The 16,099-nt window shown below is 36.1% G+C and overlaps 1 protein-coding gene across 1 annotated transcript in view; it reads left to right on the top strand.

The window, feature by feature from the left end:
• The window catches only part of LOC123318780 (homeotic protein proboscipedia), a 54,591-nt gene extending 38,929 nt beyond the window's left edge, over positions 1-15,662 (top strand). The window contains exons 2-3 of the mRNA XM_044905519.1: positions 12,259-12,401; positions 13,334-15,662. Of these exons, the coding sequence (XP_044761454.1) occupies positions 12,259-12,401; positions 13,334-14,908 (1,718 nt within the window). The 3' untranslated portion in view covers positions 14,909-15,662. The remainder of the gene's footprint in view (positions 1-12,258; positions 12,402-13,333) is intronic.
• Positions 15,663-16,099: the final 437 nt, after the last annotated feature.

The following is a 16,099-nucleotide window of genomic DNA, read 5'->3' as shown; positions in this document are numbered from 1 at the left end:
AGATTGAGGTCGTGATTTTGAAACACTCTGTCCTTCAGCTTCCAGAATGCCCGTGATGCCGAATTGATACGGTTTTGTATTTCCGTGTCTAGATTAGCCCTACTATTTAAGAAGCTGAATAGGCAACCCTGTTTAAAATATCCACAGATGTGTAGTGTCGCAGATTAAACAAGTTATTCTGAAGGTAATTTTGTTTTTCCAGGGTCGGCAAAGCTCATTATGAAAACTTAAAACGGCTATATCTTTTCATCAGGGCTGAATCGGAAAAAATGGTATAAGAAAAAAGTGATTCTTCGGCCTCAAGAATCTACTGTTAATATATTTGTAAGAGTCAAAGACGACCTTGCATATAAAGGATATATTATATTCAGAATTCTTTTATTTTTGGTTTTTCGGTTGTTTTTGAAATTAATACCATATTTTTCTGAAGTTTTCGAACGTAAGGAATCACATTCAATAATTTAGATTGTTCCTGTATGGTTTCTTTGCTGTCGTTCTTGGTTATGTGTTTATCTATTGATAATTTCTTTGTTCTGAATTCTTTACAGCTTTATTTATGAATTATCTGGGATATCCAACCTATTCATTATATTTTTGATGAATTCTGTTTCTTTATTATTTATTGCAGTAGTCAATGAGATTATATTAGCACTTAATAATTCCTGTTTGACACTCACTTGATGATTTGGTTAGAAACTCAGTTTTTCCATTCGTGTGATCTTTTTTTCTGAACACATATGATGGGAGTACTGATCTGCCTACTGTCACGTCTGAAAACGTAAACTTGAAAATTGAGAGATAATTTAAACTTCTTTTTTGTACGCGATGCCAAAACTTCATCGTTGGAAATAATAAATTTATTTATAGTTCGAAAATTCGTAACATTACTATAATTTTAATGCGAAAAAAGACGAATATATGTTGAGTCAGCGCTCGTAGCATTCTATCGCCAAATCTAAACTGGAAAAATTCCCCCATCCACCGCGAATTAAAAGAAAACTGTTTCTCCCATTGCGACCATTATAAATCTGCCACGGCAAAAATTATCTGGACATTATAATTCTGGAACGAGGCGCGTGGAGGAAAGGAGGAAGCCGACATAAAACTTTCGAAACATTAAAGTTCCCAGAATAAGAAAAACAAATTTCCTGATAATTTGAATATGTGGCTGAAGAAGTAAATCTCCCTCTACAAGATGTTTTTATCGTCGCAGTCTTTACCCGGAGTTCCTGGGGGGAGAGACTTCGCGAGAGGGCTCTCGGGCAGGGGTAAAAACCCCGTGCATGTAGATTAAAATCCACCGCAACGAGGAGCCACCGCCGCCCCGAACCGCCAACGTTAAATATCGCCGCAGCCGCCCCCGAGCCCCTGCCACCCCCGGCATAAATCTCTGGCAGGTCCCACTCCTCGAAACCACGATAATATTTAACTAAATTCTTGCTCCATATAACCTGACTATTACCTACTTCTTCCTCACCTTCGGCCTTGGAATTGGGGTCTTTTTCTCCCTGTTTATCCGTACGAAAAGAAAAATAACGTTCCTTCTTTCTTCTGCCACAATTCTGATCGCGATTAATTAAAATAAATCTAGAAATACAAAGCAGTGTGTGAAGATGGCTGAGAATTTGGAAATAGTCAGGGTATCATAATACTTATTTATCTACCAAGTACGAAAAAGGAGGTGCATATTTCAATTCGTCGACCCCTGTTTGCTGGTCTCGGCTACGTCGCCGTAGTTGTAAATTTTCTCTTTCAAACATATGGAATATATTATGAGTTTCATTCATGATTTTTTCAATTGCACCGAGGAAACTATTCAAAATCATTCTTCAAATATGGGGTTTTAAGATTCAAATCGCTTGGTTTCAAGAGTACTTTTTAGCAACAACGCCTAATTGGAAATAAAAATAACAATGTCCGATCAGCTTGCTTATAAAATAACAGCTGTTGATTTACAGGCGCGTGCTTACTGGCGAGCTGCAACTGCAACCAGCCATAAAAATCCCATAAAATTATACGACCTTCATCGTTCGTCGCAGATTTCATAGACAGCCATCTTTGTCTATCTCATCAAGATAATGTATTTGTTGTCCTTTATTATCAAGGCATATTTGAGTCGAAGTTGCCAACTTGTGCAATTGAAATGAAACGCTTTATATTTTAAAAACCCATTTTTATCACTTAAAATAATTTTTTTGGGAAACGGTTGAAATGGTTATTTCAAAATGTGATGTTTCATAAAAAATACATCATTTTCGTCAGAAGGAGTATTTCCTATTATTCAGTTTAAACTTACATATGCAGTGATAACCCAAATTGAGGAGAATTCTCCATTATAAAGATATACCCATTTATTTCATATCAATAAACATCCTACAGATTTTAAATATGTACATATAAAATTATGCCCCCACCTCAACATCACTCCTGGAACAGCCACTGCAACCTTAACAATGAAAATTCGATGACAGGCCACATTTGCGCTGTTTTTTAGTGAAATTCACTAATTTCTTGAAGAAACAGCTCTATGCAGAATCGTAAACGGTAAAAAATTATAGTTTGAATAAAATATTTAAATGTGGACAATAAGAAAAAAAAATAAAAATACACAAAATTTCATCATGTGGAAATTTAAACGTTGATTCACCCTCAAAACTATTTTAGTTGGTATGTACTTAGTTCCATACTTCATTCCAACCCTGTGTAATACGATAATACACATCATCATTTATCACACTACTGGATAAGAAGGAAATAAAATGTACTGATAACTAAGATAAAAAAATTTCCTACAATATTCTGCCTCTTTTTCTCTTTTTTTTTTCATTCCTGTTCTTCAAGAAAAAAGGAAACAATATATTAGAGAATTTATGAAGGTATTTTATTCGGCTTTTCGTTCTGTATCTACCCCGAACTTCCTTGCAACAACTGCATTTTCATTCACCACCCCTATAAGTCGATTCGAACTGCTGGATCCGATCTCCCCCCTGCTCGTCCATTTTCCTCGATTTCCCGTAAAATTCGAGGCATTTAAAAAACGGGGAAACGGAATTATTCCAATACATGGAGTAGGCCGGGGTGTTTTAGGGGATGCGGCGTTTCCGAGCAGTTCGGGCGGCAAGGGGTGGAAAACTTTTTGATTGACAGCTCCGGTTGTCCAATCACGAGGCCGGAATACTGATGAGGTACACGTCAATCATTCGCACACAGCCCTGACGAGTGGAGCGTCACAGGCAGATGACCTCGATCGGAAGCGGGTTGAGAGGGTAGGGGGGAGGTATCGGCCAGGCAAGGAAATTTGTTGTCTTGTTGAAATTTACTGGTTCTGCGGGAAAGATTCAATAATTAGAATAGTTTTACGCGCAGTGCTAACAATGAAGTTGTAAAATAAGGCGGAAAATAATTTATGAAAAAATTTATCAACAATTTTTTTTTTCAGAGAACACTCTTTTTAATGAGCGTCACTGTGTAAAGCATCATTGTACATGCTATAGGTCGCATTTTTGAAGCTATCAGGTTGAAATTTGGCATAAATATTTGGGGATACAGATGTTCAACAAGATTTTGCCCATTTTTCATAAAACCTGTTGCTTATAATTTTTTGGAGTTTTCCTGTTTCTGATACTTTCAGACTAGATAGGAAAATACGTTAAAAGTCAATTAGTTGAAACCGTTTCAAGATATCTTCATTTGTCTTGAAGATATAATCGAAATTTTGATTTTGGGTCAATTTCGAAAAAGTGTTATAACTCTTTTATTCTCGAAAAAATCTAAAAATGATAAAACTTTAAACTTTCTACATGAACTTTTTTATTGGGAATGCGACACTATATCAAACTTTTTTTATGTCTTGTACTAAGGGTGGAGAAAAATAACTTTTTTGTATTAAATATGTATTTTCCGATCTCCTGATATATAAAAAAATAGCTTTTCAAAAATATACAGGGTGAGTCTTTGACTCGTACAAATATTTTAACACTAGATTCTTGTGATCCAAAGAAACACTTTTCTTACCATTTTATCCGAATCGGCTCGGTTTAAAAGATACAGGCTGTTGAAAAACCATAAAAAATGTTATTTTTAGTTCTCACAAACGGTTTTATCGAATGAAATTAATTTCGGAATGTAGTTTTTCATTCATTTGTTGAATCTTTTTCGAACACAAGATGTCACCCACGTCTTCCAATTTTTCCATTATGACCATTGCGTACCATAAAAATGCCAAAAATTCAAAGAACCCAATTCTAGAAACTAAGTTGGACGCAATATGTAATGAATATTTGAACGTTTTGCAAAATAAAAGCCATTTTCGAGTTATTTGATGTTCAAAAATTAAAAAGTATCTGTGAAATTTGAAAAATTAGGTACTTTTGCTGAATACAACTCTGTTCAAAAGATCCACAGATGTGTAGTGTCACAGATTTAGCTAGTTATTCTGAATGTAATTTTGTTTTTTCATGGTTGGTACAGCTCATTATGAAAACTCAAAATGGCTATATCTTTTTATCAGGGCCGAATCGGAAAAAATGGTATAGGACAAAAGTGTTTCTTTTGACCTCAAGAATCTACTGTCAAAATATCTGAAAGAGTTAATGACTCACCCTGTATATGTATATGTTGATATATTTCTTCCTTACTCAAGGTAAAATCACCATTTTAGAGAAATTTCAAGTTTTGATAGAATCCTATGAAACCATTGACCACAAAATTGTTTACTCTCAATGAATCTCCATCTCTACGAGACTAATAAAAATTTTCCATTCATAGAATTTCATTTGTCAGTTGAAATATCTATAACTTCAGTAAAATCGTGTTATGTCCATTCAAGAATGGACACAAGGTTGGTATCGTGAATAAATAGTGATCTATATACGTATTATATGTGAATCTATGTACTGACCGACTATAATTTGAATTTTGTGCTGCTCTTTATGCGTAATCGTGCAAATTGGAACTGTATAAATTTCGAATCCTGCTCATAATTTGAATACGTTTCTTTTCAAATACTTTCCTAGGTTATATTTATATTTACAGTTCTGTGATTGATAAAGCTGCGTCTGGACTTTCAAGACCTACTGGGATGTCAATTATTCTTGAATGGACTTCAATTCATTTTACACTCAATTTGAATAAATATCGAGCAGAGTTTCTATGATATTTTTTAATAACACTCATAGAAAGTTCTCAAATTGAGAACCATTATTGTGTAAAGAATTTCGACGTCTTTTTCTAACAGAATTCACTGTAATTAAAAATGAAACTCATATCAAGCTCATTGAGACCTTGAGCGTTATTAGAATTCGGTTTGGGTTCGGATCTTAAACACTGTGAAAGTTAAAATAGAACCACATAGCAAGATCCGAATGAGACACCTTCAACAACGCAGACACGCATCCTATAATTTGCCAAGTTTTTTTTTTCGGGATTGGAAGTTCTATCCACGTCACGTGTCTGTCTGTAGAAACAATGGCACGTCATTTTCTGTTTTCTCGACGAGTGAGGAGGAAGTGCCCTCCTCGTTTCTCCCACACATACACTGGAAGATAGTGGAACAGCATGAGGAAGATTAATGTGTTTTGGAAACGTAGCCGGTCGAAAGGATAGCGGTAGAATGTTGTCGATTTTTCCCTGCGAATTGATATGAGTAGATGTAATTCAAGGCTGTCATTTTCTCTATTAATCATGATCCCATTAATTGGTAATTTTTCCATTTATGCTTCTCAAAAGTGTAATTTTTTGTTATGTGGTCATTTCTTATCGGTCTAGTGCTTGTTCCATCAATTTCACGAGCCACACCATACATGAGAACAATAAAATTTTTTTTTATTGGGATTAATAAATTTTTTCCACTATACAGGGTCTTTCACGAGGAAACTTACCCATATTTATACGGGAAACTACTGAACGTATTTTCATGAAATTCAGCACTTATAAGTATTTCACGATGCTGATGAAATCTAAAATATTTTCAAGGCATAAGCACCTCCGGTTTTTAATTTTTTTTATTTGAAAAAATTGATTTTTCACGATTTTGTCATCCCTAACTTTGAAAGCGATTTTTTCACCCCCTGTATCATGAATCGCGATTTCGATTTTTAAAGTGGATACATCAATCTTACATCTTGAAAAATCCCAAAAATGAAAATTTTCCATCCAAAAACCTCGAAGTTATTCTTGTTTCAGCGGAGCTCTATTTTCGATTTTTTTTCGAATTTTTCCGCTCAGAGAGAATTTTCCAACCAAAACTGAAAAATGTTACATCAAAATAACTTGAAATTTTCTAAGGAATCTATTTCTGCAATAAAAAAATGGTGTTCTAATTTGAAAAACGGAAGTTGACGTTATTTCCGGAAAAACCGGAGGTGCTCATGCCTTGAAAATATTTTAGATTCCATCAGCATCGTGAAATACTCATAAGTGCTGAAATTCATGAAAATACGTTCAGTAGTTTCCCGTATAAATATGGGTGAGGTTCCTCGTGAAAAACCCTGTATAGTGGTATCAAATTTAGAGATAACTGAGTAGTTGTTGTTCTTGAAAACGGGTATGTTTGGACAAAAATATTTCAATACAAATATTTTATTTCAGTAGTAAAAATATTTCGAGAATAAACAAAGAAAATATTCAGAAAAAACATAACCAGAATGTGAAAAAACATTCAATAAATAATAAAAAAATTAAAATTCGAAATTTATCACCACACCCTTGGTTTGGACTCCTATTTAAATCTACAGTGGGCAAAATTCGATGGGATTGAATGGCAGCTCTGTAACCAAAAGAGCTAGAGTGTTTCCACTGAACTCTAAATGAACGAAGAAAGAAGTTCTTTTAGAGTTCAATGAGTGTTTCTGTTTCTTTTGTAGACGTTCTCTCCGATAGGCAAATTATCGTCATAAAAATTCCCAAATACAAATGCTATTTGTGGAGCGATATAATGCCAATTGTCCCGATATAAATACAACTGTACATACACGGTGTTCGTTGGAAAGTTTCTATTCAGGGAGAGGATGAGACGGCAGCAGTTCGATATTAAACTCCACCTGATGGTGTCAGCTGGCAAAGTAATTTGTCATTCGCAAATAGTAAGCATGGGAAAAGTTCCGGGGATGGGAACTTCGTCAAACTTCTGTTGCAACGTCGGAAAGATTCGGAAAATTGATAGTTCACATGTACGATCGGGCGATGGAGTTTTGGCCCTCTTTTCTTCCTCTGTTGCAGAAAACTCATGTACCTTCCTACTCTTTATTGAGTTCATTGATAATAATTTTCACATTCTTTCCCAAATTCAAAAATACAGCGAACAAAAATTAAATTGAATACTTGAACATACAAAATCAAAACATGGACAAGAAGATTCACCATAAATCGACGGTCCGAGCGTTTTTATACGGGGTGAGTCTTTTTAACTCGTACAAATATTAGCATAGCTATTATGAAAACTTAAAATGGCTTTTTATTTTTATCAGGGCCGAATCGAAAAAAATGGTAAAGGAAAAAGGTGTTTATTTCGACCATAAGAATTTACTGTTAAAATATTTATACGAGCAAAAGACCCATTCTGTATATGAAATGCATTGAGATAGTTCATTTGGAAATTCATCCCTCATCCAACCTGTAATGTAATATGAGGTAATAATGGGGTTAAACCAGTAAATAAATAAACCTACTGATGGTTGGACTAAAAGAGGAATCCCATTAAATGAATACCTATCAACAACAAGTCAAAAAGTATCTGTGAAATTTGAAAAATTGGGTACCTTGGCTGAATACAGCTCTGTTTATAAGATCCACTCATTCTTTGCTGCATCCCGTTACCGGGAATAAATCTACAGAAAGAAAAAAAAAAAAACGATGCGAACAGACTTATAATTTCTTAGGGCTAATTGCGACTGTGTGCCCTCCTGTGACTGAAGAGACCAAACCGTGATCTAAAGATTCTTCCACAGTCCGGACATGGATAGTCAGCAACCAGATCTGGCCGCCGCTGTATTCTTTTCGTGTCTCCATTTTAACTGTGTACCAAAGACCTCCACTGTGATCTGTCTAACACCAGTTGTTTCCAGTTATGATTGGCTTTAACTGATTTTAGGGATTGATGTAGTATATCCTTAAAGCGCTTATACTGGCCCCCTGGTTTTCGGGCCCAATCTGTGATTTCGCCATACAGAGCTATTTTGGGGAGTCTTGCATCCTCAGAATGTGGCCGCTCCATCTGAGTCCGGCCCTCGTTACTTGTGTCTCAATTGTTGTACAACTCGCGCGTTGCAAGACTTCTGCATTCGAAACTTTGTTGATGTGCATTATTTGTCTTAGATGACAATAAGATCCAAAAATGTGTGTAGTGTCACAGATTTAGCTAGGCGATTTTGTTTTTCCAGGGGTGGCACAGCTCATTAGGAGAACTTAAAATGGCAATATCTTTTAATCAGGGTCGAATTGAGAAAAATGGTATAGAAAAAAAGTGTTTTTTTTGACCTCAAGAATCTACTATTAAATATTTGTACGAGTCAAAGACTCGCCCTGTATAATTCCGTTTTGCCGATCTAGATAGGTGCTGCTTCGTTTTCAACGGCTCATACCTACTCTGCAAGTTTGTTTTTACCTAGATATTCTGTTTCAATAACAAAAGAACGATTTTTCCTATTCTTCAACAATTTTTAGTGTAGTGAAGCTTTTATATGTGCAAATCCTTCATTTAGTTTTCCTCAGTCCGGTTCGACAGCGGGCGTCATTGAGATTGCCGTCAAAATTGTCACCGAAATTCGAACGACCTGTCACTTGTCATTCATACGTCATCTCTACTCTATGTCCCTCGAGCCTCTACGATTTTTCCGACGAGTGTTCAACACGAAGTTCTGCAAACTCCCATCCTGAATTATACGTTGTGGGCGACTGCAGCACTCTTTTTGACAAATGGAAGTCTCCAGGAAGATGATGCCCCCGGCTCATAGCGCTGATTTAATATAAGAGCGTGGATGTCACGGCCTCTTCGCGAGTTCAACGACGCGATGCGGAGGCAGAGTGATGAATGGCGTCGGGATGGATATACGTGCAATCTGCATGGGAATCGTTTGATTTGTTCCCCCTCCAACGGAAGGGACGAGGGAGTAATTGAATTTTCAAACGGCCCTTTCATTCGGGGCCAATATTGAAATTCGTGTTTGGAGACGAGATAAAATTTTTTCGTCAATATCGATCGTGAAACGTCCGTGACACTAACAGAATCTGGACATTTTAATACAATATTAGAAAGATTAAGAGAGCAGCACCGTATAGATAATGAAGTTTCATAAAAAATCTCACTTGTATCATGAAATCTAGGAGGCCGTTTAGGAGAAAAGAATAGCGTTGTGAGTAATTTCAACTTTCGAGTCGCGTATCTTCCAGAAAAATCAACACAGATCTGAATGTGATACATATTCTGAAAGAGCAACTCTTCTAGTCATAAATCTGAGAACTTCATCCATTTCGGTGCCAACGTTCGGTATTGACGAATTCTCAAGTGAAATTTGCAATTTTTGAAAAATGCCATTTCTGAGATGAAAATCTAAACGAAGGGAGATAGGCTCTCGAAATTGGTCGCAATAGATTCAGCGTAATCGAAAACCTATATTTTCATACCAAAATTTCAAATATCTGGCCCTGTTTAGGAGAAAATTGATTTTTTTGTTTTTCCACTTTTCATTTTTGAGTTGACTTCGAAGAGCTCTCTGGAGTGCAATTCTCTATTGAATCATCAACTGTTTGGTTTTCTAGAATCTTCAAAACAAATTCTATGCACTCCATATCCCAGGATAGTAATGGAATATCCTAATTTTCAGACATAGTAGCAAATATGTCATTTTAGGGGGGTCTAACCCCTTGCTCATTTTTGACCCAAAAAATCGAAATTTTCGAAATCGAGTTTTTGTGCTAGGGTGGAAGCCTAGGCAACGCTGATTATATAACCGGAAATCCCAATTCGATCAGACGAATGTAACAGGAGATATCGCAGATTGAAATTTGCAAATTTTCGAAAAATGCCATTTCCAAGATGAAAATCTAAACGAAGCAAGATAGGCTTTCGAAAATACTTGCAATGGATTCAGCGTGTTCGAAAACCTATATTTTCATACCAAAATTTCAAATATCTGGCCCTGTTTAGGAGAAAATAATTTTTTTTGTTTTTCCACTTTTCATTTTCGAGTTGACTTCGAAGAGCTCTCTGGAGTGCAATTCTCTATTGAATCATCAACTGTTTGGTTTTCTAGAATCTTCAAAACAAATTCTATGCACTCCATATCCTAGGATAGTAATGGAACATCCTAATTTTCAGACATAGTAGCAAATATGTCATTTTAGGGGGGTCTAACGCCTTGCTCATTTTTGACCCAAAAAAACGAAATTTTCGAAATCGAGTTTTTCTGCTAGGGTAGAAGCCTAGGCAACGCTGATTATAAAACCGGAAATCCCAATTCGATCAGACGAATATAACAGGAGATATCGCAGATTGAAATTTGCAAATTTTCGAAAAATGCCATTTCCAAGATGAAAATCTAAACGAAGCAAGATAGGCTTTCGAAAATACTTGCAATGGATTCAGCGTGTTCGAAAACCTATATTTTCATACCAAAATTTCAAATATCTGGCCCTGTTTAGGAGAAAATAATTTTTTTTGTTTTTCCACTTTTCATTTTCGAGTTGACTTCGAAGAGCTCTCTGGAGTGCAATTCTCTATTGAATCATCAACTATTTGATTTTCCAGAATCTTCGGAACCAATTCAATGAACTCCATATCCTAGGATAGTAATGGAACATCCTGATTTTCAGACAGAGTAGCAAATATGTCATTTTAGGGGGGTCTAACCCCTTGCTCATTTTTGACCCAAAAAATCGAAATTTTCGAAATCGAGTTTTTGTGCTAGGGTGGAAGCCTAGGCAACGCTGATTATATAACCGGAAATCCCAATTCGATCAGACGAATATAACAGGAGATATCGCAGATTGAAATATGCAAATTTTCGAAAAATACCATTTCCAAGATGAAAATCTAAACGAAGCAGGATAGGCTTTCGAAAATACTTGCAATAGATTCAGCGTGTTCGAAAACCTATATTTTCATACCAAAATTTCAAATGTCTGGCCCTGTTTAGGAGAAAATATTTTTTTTGTTTTTCCACTTTTCATTTTCGAGTTGACTTCGAAGAGCTCTCTGGAGTGCAATTCTCTATTGAATCATCAACTGTTTGGTTTTCTAGAATCTTCAAAACAAATTCTATGCACTCCATATCCTAGGATAGTAACGGAACATCCTAGTTTTCAGACATAGTAGCAAAAATGTCATTTTAGGGGGTCTAACCCCCTTGCTCATATTTGACCCAAAAAATCGACATTTTCGAAATCGTGTTTTTCTGTTGGGGTGGAAGCCTTTGCAATGCTGATTTTAAAACCGGAAATCCCAATTGGATCAGACGAATATAACAGAAGATACCGCAGATTGAAATTTGCAATTTTTGAAAAATCTTAACGAAGAGAGATAGGCGTTGAAACTTGGAACATGAATTATAACAATTTTCATAAATACAGAAATTGAAAAAGTTAATAGGAGGGTACTTTATCCGCCCATATTATTATGTGGAATTATGAATAATATGAGTAAGGTCATCGTTGACATCCATCAAAAATCAAGGCAAAAATGTAGGGAAATTTCATTGTTGAAATTATCAGCTTATGGCCGAGAACAATAAGGATAATATACGTCGTACGGTAGCGTTATATAAAACGAAATATTCGAACAATTATAGAAAAAAAAGTATAATTGCAGTAATGACATATTTTCGTTGTACCGAACAAAGGACTCATCCGTTTGTGAAACATTGGAGGTTTTTCATTCACGCTGAGAAACAATTGTGTCGATTCTAATACGAAAATGTTTTTTGTTCGAAAGAGGAAATGAATATTATTTCGTTTTTCAATTATTAGATAATTCATCGACAATTATTTTCGGTTTTTTGATTCGCCTCACAAATTTTCGACTATTTCCTGTTCAACACAGTTGCTGAATGACAATAATATATGAACGTTTATCCACACCATACCCAAAATTGATAAATTAAATAATAATTAGTCACAAACAAAAGTGAGGGAATATGTTATGAGTTACACTTCATATAAAAAATTCCAACAACATTCATTAAAAAATAAAATAATATAAAATTAAATCGAAATACCATCGAATGTCATTCAGAAATGATTCAATAATTTCTTTGTTTGTTACAGAAAATGGTTTGCCTAGAAGACTTCGAACAGCCTACACCAATACACAACTTCTCGAATTAGAAAAGGAATTCCATTTCAACAAATACCTTTGTAGACCCAGGAGAATAGAGATAGCAGCATCACTGGACCTGACTGAAAGACAGGTGAGCAACTTGTTCCTTACCGTTTGAATTTGGTAGCATTTCATCATTGAGAAATGCGAAATTTTACATTGATATACACTTAGGTATAAAAGAAAATACATTATATGTACCTAATCTAATGAATCAATAATGAGTGAATGATAAAAGCATAGAATTATTTGAGAAGATTCAAAAAAAGGGTTGTTGCTTTGACCCTAGTTCATTTTCCAATCGAAAATGATAAATACATTTCTACTCGTACTAACTGGTATAAAATGAAAATAATGCAGTCAGTGCTATTTATAGTATATAGAAGAATTATATTTCATTATATTTAGTCTCACTTCAAATGGTTTACTTTTGCATCAACTGTCGGCCACACCTACTTATAATTCTGTTTTGACTTATCTCGATTAATGTTCTCTATAACAAGTTTTCATTTGATAAATACAGAATCAACAAACTCATAAAATTCTACAAACCTTTAACAAGAATCGAGAATAAAAAGATAAAAAGCCTGTCTATAGTTAACTAAAACTTCTAACAATGCTTCCAAATTGAATCTTTTGAATTAAAATGTCAGGGTAGTGACAAGAACAAAATCAGCTAACTGGACTGTGTTACATCCCATATTTGAAAAATGTTGCTCTCGATATATTCAAATGTTATTTCTACTCCAGCAATTAGGTGTGTGTCTGCTTTGTTTGACGAGTTTGAATCGAAAACTTTTTTCGAAATTCATAAACAGGTTTCAATCTTCAAACGAAATACTTGAATATAATTGAAGGGCTATGTTCTAGTTTATAAATCTTCAAAATTCTCAAAGAGGTTTCAACCTTGAAATGAAATACTTGAATAGATTTGAAAGGCTATGTTCTAGTGTATAAATCTTCAGACCTATCGATAGAAAATTTTTGGAACTTTGCCACTGAAAAATTTCCTTACTCTTCCAGGTGAAGGTGTGGTTCCAGAACAGACGCATGAAGCACAAACGCCAAACGTTGGGCAAACAGAGCGACGACAGAGACGACGAAGACTCAATAAACAGCGACGGCGGCAAAAGCGGAAAAATGTCAGGCGACAAATTCCTCGACGACGAACTCTCCAAGAAGAGCTGCCAAGGCTGCGAGATGCCGCAGGTCGGGAACCTTTGCGGTACCCACGAGGACGGTCCCGACATCGGAGCCACCAGAGGAACCAACAACAACACACCAAGTGCTACGAACAACAACACAAATTTCAATAACAATAGTAACGGTGCTAGCAGTGTTGGTAGTGCCAGTTCCTTCGACAAGTTGATAGTGGAGGAGGACTCGCACTCCAACGAGGAACTGGGTGGCTCGCATCCCAGTCCCAGGGTGCCCAAGAAGAACAATCCGTCTACAAATGGTGCTTCCAGTACAGTATCTGTCAAGATTGAAGGTCGTAGTCGAACCTCGTCGTGTGATAGGAAAATAGGCCCTAGTAAAATTTCCCCCGCCATCAAGGATCCAACAAATCTGTCTGATCCCATAGCTGTGAAGATGTCTCCCAAAAATTCTCTTCCAGGAGCGACTGGCGTCAATACCACCCCCATGGGGATGGCTCCTATGATGTACCCCCAAATGAGGAAATCTTCTCCAACGACAGCAACGGCTATAGCTTCAGCTACGGTCACGATTCAGAATGTACCCAACAACACATCTCCTTTTGCCTCTAGAGCTTCTCCCCAGTTTCCTCAATACCACGTCAATCAAGCTGATTACAGATCGGACCGGCAGAAGCATACTCAATTGGGTTATCAAATTTCCCATCCTCCAGTTTATGCCAGTGGGGATTTGTACAATCCAGAACATCCGGCAGTGAATGAAGGTTCTCAGACGTACGTCAGAGATCCTTCGAATAACGTAGCAACTCCTAGCATGCCAACAGCAAGGACATCAAGAAGCAGGCAAGCCTACGTTAACTATCAGCCATACTACTACAACAAAAACAACCAAAACGTTGAGTCCTACGGGAATTACACTCATGGCTACCAACCTGAGCATGGTCCGTACAACCATTACGGCTATGGAGGTTCCACTATGTATCCACATGATGGTAACGCGGTTGCTGCTCATATTCCTCCAAATGTCCACATGAACCACGACGGTACTGGTAACTACTACCCTAACGACAACGTCCAAAACATTCCAAAAATGCATGGACAGGGCGATTACCACCACGGAAAAGCGAACTACTACGAAAACGCCACTTACAACGCAGCTAACCAAATTCCTCCAACTGCTGATCCATCTTACATCCCCCAAGAACCTTTTCCAGTAGCTGCCAACCCACCGGCAGCAATCTTGAACGCCAATACAAACGCCCCAGTTGAGACCAATGAAGGTTACAATAATTACCATCAGTATTATGGTACCGAAGCAGCGCATGCGCATGTGGCACCTTCGGCAACAGGCACACCCGGAGAAAACAGCAATAGTTCCTCAGATTTCAATTTTTTGAGTAGTCTGACCAATGACTACACCCCAGAGTATTATCAGATTTGATTCAGTGCAATAGACGATAAAAACTACTGTTGAAGCGTGTTTTGTTATGAGACAAAATTTGCCGGCAAAACTCCTTCTGAAAAATTTAGGGGATGTTTGAAGGTAATAATGATCATGTTGGTGATTGCCTTCCAGATGAATTTTGCTGGTGAATTTTGAACGAGTTCGTGTTATACATATTACTTTGTTTTGTAATTTTGTAAATAGGAGAAATGTATATGTTCTTTTTTCGGAAGCGACACAATGTTAGTTGTTAATAGTAAGTCGGTAAGAAATTTAAATTTTATTCTTCAATATTCATTCGACAATCTCAAGTGTAAGTGAATATAGATCATGGAGTTCGAAATCGAATTTTGCAGATTATGTTTTTGTTGCTGAATATGATTATTCACTTTTTCTTTGAACTATTCACTCAATATTCCATATGCTTTTTCGATCAGATATTACATACGTTGGAATTACTAACTTTGAAATGATTCGTGTGTTCACGCTAAAACTGGTTTTGTAACTTAGCAACTAACTCAATTCGTTTCAGTTCTGTTTTTCCACATAAAAAATCATGTATACACCTTTATTTATTATTTATATGACTTGTTCGTTATTACATAATTCCTGTAAATGTATGTGAAACTAGAATTATAGCGGTTTTTGTTATTGTAAATAGCCTGCCGATTTTAATTGATTATTATGTACAGAATTTTAGGATCACATTGGTTATATATAAAGCATTTCAATTCGATAATTATCCGAAATATATAGCTCTAAATAAGAAGCAAGTGTTTTTTTAAGCTTTTTTTCAGGCATTATTTTTTGTTTCTGAAGATATGGGTGGAGTTAGAAACTGCAGCGAGTGCCTTAAGCAATGTTAGTGTAGGTAAGTATATTTTGAAAAATAGATTCTAGTTATTTGGAAATGAAGCCGAAAAACCAGCGAGAAGGTGATTGAGTACTGTGTTCTCCATTTACAAACAAAATTTCATCATCATCATTCATTTACTAGGTAAATTTAATTTCGAAGATATTTCCAGCCTATAAGCCTCGCTACGTACGTGTTGACAATTTTTTTTTCTCTAAAAATCCGTGACATTCGGCAAGAATGGATAGTGATAGCGATATAGTTAGCAGTAACACTTCTCCAGACCTCCAGGAATTGGCAATTACGTCGTCCTAGATGAGGCTATCAAACGGGTA

This window comes from Coccinella septempunctata, chromosome 8, assembly GCF_907165205.1.
Source record: "Coccinella septempunctata chromosome 8, icCocSept1.1, whole genome shotgun sequence".
Lineage (NCBI taxonomy): Eukaryota > Metazoa > Arthropoda > Insecta > Coleoptera > Coccinellidae > Coccinella > Coccinella septempunctata.
The sequence above is the reverse complement of the archived record's forward strand: the minus strand, read 5'-3'. Positions and strand labels throughout refer to the sequence as shown.